The following is a 5,670-nucleotide window of genomic DNA, read 5'->3' on the forward strand; positions in this document are numbered from 1 at the left end:
CACCCTAAGACGGGAATTCCGAAGATCCTTACGAGGGCAAGCTCGTCATTCGACCGCCGGATTAAGGCCCCCCCGCCCACCCTAAATTAAAAAAGAAAGCTGATCCCCCGTCCCTCCGTTATGCTCCGTTTCCCGATGCAGAGCAACGCCAAGCCGTCTCAAATTTAATACACACAATCTCTCTCCTCCTCCTTCTCGTCCATCGCCCTCTCTCTCTCTCTTTTTCTCCATTTTTTCTTTCTTCTTTTTCGAGAGCTGCACAAATCAGAACACACACAAACACACACACACACAATCTCTCTCTCTCTCTCTCTGTCTATCCTCTTCTGTCTTCGCTCTCCGCGGCTGCTCTGTTGCTCCCAGGATCCTCCTCTTCCCCCCGGCCGGTTTCTCTCCCCGAGCACCGAGACGACGACAGCGCAGCGGGAGTTGGGGGACCGCTCTCCGAATCCGGAACCGCCGCCGAATGTCGCTCCGGCGTTGTGCTCGCCGCCGATGCCGAATGCGGCGCTTCCCAATGGATTAGCCCCACTACGACGAGGAGAGAGCCCTGAGATTTCCAGAGGAGGGGGGGTGCTCGATTTGATGTAGAGCCCCGACGGTGCGGGGACAGCCGAGAGAAAAATGCATGAGGGGGTGTTGCTGGACGACGTGAGTTCGCTGACCAAGAAGAAGAAGTCGTCGGACGAGCAGGTGGAGGAGGAGGAGGAGGAGGAGGAGGACGGGATTAGGGTCACGCTCGTCTCCGACAGGGGCGGCGGCCGGAAGCCCCTCGAGCTCGTCGTCGCGCCCCCGATCGTCGTCAGCCGGAGCCGATCGCAGGCCGGGACGCGCCGGGTCGCCCCGGCGGTGGCCGCCGCCGCCGGGAGGGCCGTCGAGAAGGCGCTCCCCAACGGAGATCTGTACATCGGGAGCTTCTCGGGGAATGTGCCGCACGGATCTGGCAAGTACCTCTGGGCCGACGGCTGCATGTACGAGGGCGAGTGGAGGCGAGGCAAGGCCTCCGGGAAGGGCAAGTTCTCCTGGCCTTCCGGCGCCACCTTCGAGGGCGAGTTCAAGTCCGGCCGGATGGAGGGCCTCGGCACCTTCGTCGGCTCCGATGGCGACACCTACCGCGGCTCCTGGACCGCCGATCGGAAGCACGGCTACGGCCAGAAGCGGTACGCCAACGGCGACTTCTACGAGGGCTCGTGGAAGCGGAACCTGCAGGACGGGCAGGGCCGGTACGTTTGGAGGAACGGGAACGAGTACGAGGGCGAGTGGCGCAACGGCGTGATCTCCGGCCGCGGCGCGCTGACGTGGGCCAACGGCAACCGTTACGAAGGGCAGTGGGAGAACGGGGTCCCCAAAGGGAATGGCGTGTTCATCTGGCCTGACGGGAGTCGCTATTCCATCTCTTGGAACAAGGACCTGAAGATTCAGCAGCAATTGGACGGGGCGTACTATGCCGGCAACAACGGGAAGGAGCTCTGCTTGAAGAGCAACAACGCCGCCTTTGTCGCCGAGCATCTGATGCTCGCCACGATGAGGAAGCGGTCCTCCGTGGACGGCGCGAGGGGGAGCTTGACGGAGAGGAACTTCCCCAGGATATGTATTTGGGAGTCTGATGGCGAAGCCGGGGACATCACCTGCGACATCATCGACAATGTGGAGGCGTCCATATTCTACCGGAACGGGATGGGGTTGGGCCGCGACGGGTTTAGGGATTTTAGGAGGGGACCCTGTTGTTTCAGTGGGGATGCCAAGAAGCCAGGCCAGACGATCTCCAAAGGGCATAAGAACTACGACTTGATGCTCAACTTGCAATTGGGTATCAGGTAATTTGGCTGCCGGAATCGACATTGATCTCCGAAATTTGCTTGAGGACCTTCTAGATTATGGGGTTTGATTTTGTCGATTATTTCTTAGGTACTCTGTCGGGAAGCCGAGCGGCCTTCGGGATTTGAAGCCGAGCGACTTCGACCCTAAGGAGAAGTTCTGGACAAGGTTTCCGCCGGAAGGATCAAAGGTTACGCCGCCCCATCAATCGGTGGAATTCCGATGGAAGGATTATTGTCCAACGGTGTTCAGGTAATTGCGCGGAGCGTGATTTGGGGGGGGGGGGGGGGGGGGGGGGGGTTATTATGCTTTGCTTGGTGTGCAGTTTATTCAGTGTTTGATTTGTCCTTGATGAATACTTCATATCTTTCTTGAAGTCTAGTAGTTATGATGACAGCATTCGATCGATATGTTCTCCTGGTTGCAACTTGTGGGTCATCATTCGTTTTTCCAACACTTTTTTTCCTATCTCCTGTTTTCCATCTGCTAAATGGATGGCTCGATATTTCAGGCACTTGAGGGAGCTATTTCAAGTGGATCCTGCCGACTACATGTTAGCGATTTGCGGCAACGATGCATTGAGAGAGCTCTCTTCGCCGGGGAAGAGTGGCAGCTTCTTTTACCTTACTCAGGACGACAGATTTATGATAAAAACTGTGAAGAAGTCCGAAGTTAAGGTAAGCTTTCGCGCTACTTCTGTGATTGAGCAAATACGCCTGAGAGGTTGAGCAGCTACTGGATTGGAACTGAGTTGTGGAAATCTATGTTCAGGTGCTTATAAGGATGCTCCGTAGCTATTACCAACATGTCAGCCAGTATGAAAATTCCCTGGTGACAAAATTCTTTGGCGTGCACTGTGTCAAACCTATTGGAGGCCAGAAGGTATGCTTTGTTGAAGATATTTCAACCTATTATCAGGTCTTTGAAAAGTCCGGGCATTAAGTACTTACTTCCGATTCTATTGAAATCCAGACCCGGTTCATTGTCATGGCCAACTTGTTTTGCTCGGAATACCGAATACATCGGCGGTTTGATCTGAAAGGATCCTCCCATGGCCGCATGACGGATAAACCTGAGGAGGAGATTGATGAAACAACAACCCTGAAGGACCTCGATCTCAATTTCGTATTTCGCCTGCAACGGAGTTGGTTTCAAGAGCTTATGACGTGAGTCTCGGTCCAAACCCGCACTGGCCTTTTTATTAGTGGGCAAACCTTTTCCTTCTTCTGTATAGTACTTATATTCTCTGAAATCTTTGATCAGGCAAATCGAGCGAGACTGTGAGTTCTTAGAAGCAGAGGGAATAATGGATTATAGTCTGTTGGTTGGTCTTCACTTTCGAGATACGAGCACGTGCGACAAAATGGGGTTATCTCCATTCGTGTTGCGAACTGGTAATTTATTATGATTCTTTCTCACTAATTATCTCTAAGTTAGATCCATTATGTTTCTAATGAAGAACATTTCATAAGAATGTATTCATCTTTGCAGGCAGAAAAGATTCATATCAGAATGAAAAGTTCATGCGGGGCTGCCGTTTCCTTGAGGCGGAGCTACAAGACATGGACCGAGTTTTAGCTGGCAGGTATGATTTAAGACTCACTGTTCTTTTCTCTCATGTCCACCCTAATAATGCCTTCTATTTGAGTTGGAGTTATTGCCAGCGTACTCTCTTGTCTTTAACCGAGTTGTTGTCTGAGCTTTGATATTGTACTTCCTAGAATAATTGACAAGATTCATGATTGGTTTTTTGTCATCTAAATCCAATACATTGAGATTGGCCATGTTTTCTTGCCAACATTTTCTGATCGAAGAGTAATAAAATCTAGCACGATTGACTAGGTGCAATCAGTGGCCTTGGTAGCTTAAGCAAAATAGTTGTATGTGGATCACGTACGTCTTGTGTTCTGTCTTCATCTCTTAGGACGAGGCTTGTGGACTATTGTTGGCTCCAAGATTGGGTTTGGGAATTTTTAATGATGGAGCCTATGTTGTCCTATAGAATACTGATGGAGAGCTTCTGTGCCCTTTTTTTTGGTCGAAAGCGTCTATTTCCTGGTTCATTGATTTCTCTCTCGATTTTGTTCCAATGAATTCGCGAGTCCGGGATTCTTTTCATTCGAATCAAAAAAGATGTAGCGGGACATCAATTGTATATGTGATGTAGCAGGACATCAATATTGTATGTGTGATGGCTTTGGTTTTTCCCAGAACAAATCTATGAAACATTCATACTGATATAAAACCGAATTAATTTTTATCAGGAAACCCTTGATACGGTTAGGAGCAAATATGCCTGCAAGAGCAGAGCGGATGGCTCGGAGGAGTGATTTTGACCAGTACACTCAAGGGGGAGTGAGCCATTTGACCCCTTCACGAAACAGTGAGACATACGAGGTCGTTCTTTACTTCGGCATCATCGACATCCTACAGGATTATGACATCGCCAAGAAGTTAGAGCATGCATATAAATCGTTCCAAGCTGATCCCACCTCAATCTCGGCGGTGGATCCAAAACTCTATTCCAAGAGATTCCGCGATTTTATAGGAAGAATCTTCATAGAGGAAAGGTAGCTGCTGGAGGGAAAGAGAAGTGTTTGAAGATACAAACAGGCTTTGTGGATGAACCAACGATAGACCGCATAAACACTCGAGTGGCAGCGAAGATTCATGGTGGATCCCTCGGAGGGTCAGAGCGCGAGAGTCTGTAAATTGGAGGCATCGCTGCCAGTGCGGAGTTTATGCGGTGGGTAAGCACCTCATCGAGCTGGGATGGTCGGCTGAATTTTGATGATATCAGTCATTGTGAAGTGAAAGGGGGAAGGGCAAATACTTGTACATTGGTTGGGGGGGAGGGGGGATGGGGAGGGCTCTTCTTAGCATGGGAGGGGTAATTTCTTTTGTTTTTATTATTTATTTTCCCTTGCTATTTTGATTATTTTTTTAAAATGTGTTTCTTCTAGAAATTTTGTGGGCAAGGCAAGGCAACCTAGGATATGTGAAGATTTTGGAAAAAGGGGGGGGGGGGGTGGTATAGGGAAGTGAGGAAATGTTTTCCCCAGAGAGGAGTGAGAGAGATTCAAAAAGGAAGAAAATGGGAGGAGACTGTGGAATAAGGAATTGTACAGGTCATAGAGATTTATGATGAGAATTTTAAATGAATTATTATTATGATGTGAGATATTTCCCAGAATTACTTTTGAACCACATTCACACTCCAATCACCAAATGGTGGGGGTGGTCCACTGCATCTCTCTCTCTCTCTCTCTCTCTCTCTCTCTCTCTCTCTCTCTCTGTTGTTGATATGTATGTTTGTATATTTGTGAAGAAAGAAAGAAGTAGCATGGGAATGGGGTCATTGGCTTTTCCTTTTGCAGTGGAGAAGAGGTGAAAGGCCATTCACATGAAAAGCAGAGAAAGCTAAACAAAGATGCGCTTCTGCTTCCTCCTTCCTTCACTTTCTTTACCCTCTCTCTCTGACTCTCTCCTTCTTTTACTGTTTACATTGCATTATGTCTTCTTCACCTGCTTTTTACCCCCTTCATGTTCAAATACATCTTGAGTTGCCAATCAACTCGAGCGGAAGTCATCATCACAAGCATACCCCAGTTTTCAATTGCTGTTTCTTTTCTGGGTAATGAACAGATTGTTGTTAATCGAGTCCATGAAACGCCACCTTCTTTAAACATTGATTTGAGGGGGGAGGGGGTAGTGTTGTCATATGCAGGGGGGATGATAGCAGCAGAACGTGGTGCATAGGGTTTCGTGCGATGGGGCGCTTTCTTTCTTTATTTCTTTCTTTCTTTTCTTTTCTTTTGTGGGTTTGTTTTTGGGTGAATATATCACTGCAGA

General features: G+C 48.9%; 1 protein-coding gene across 1 annotated transcript; it reads left to right on the top strand.

Annotated features, from left to right (window-relative positions):
• The first annotated feature begins 362 nt into the window (after positions 1-362).
• LOC115666270 (phosphatidylinositol 4-phosphate 5-kinase 1) lies at positions 363-5,022 on the top strand. Its single transcript, XM_056308465.1, has 8 exons — positions 363-1,817; positions 1,909-2,070; positions 2,330-2,495; positions 2,590-2,700; positions 2,791-2,984; positions 3,082-3,212; positions 3,310-3,403; positions 4,083-5,022. Exons 1-8 carry the CDS (start codon positions 625-627, stop codon positions 4,390-4,392), a joined length of 2,361 nt encoding a protein of 786 aa, XP_056164440.1. The 5' UTR covers positions 363-624; the 3' UTR covers positions 4,393-5,022.
• The last annotated feature ends 648 nt before the right edge of the window (positions 5,023-5,670 follow it).

The sequence above is a fragment of the Syzygium oleosum genome, unplaced genomic scaffold (genome assembly GCF_021117445.2).
Source record: "Syzygium oleosum isolate NSW1041296 unplaced genomic scaffold, Sole_v2.1 Sole_v2.02, whole genome shotgun sequence".
NCBI classification, from domain to species: Eukaryota; Viridiplantae; Streptophyta; class Magnoliopsida; order Myrtales; family Myrtaceae; genus Syzygium; species Syzygium oleosum.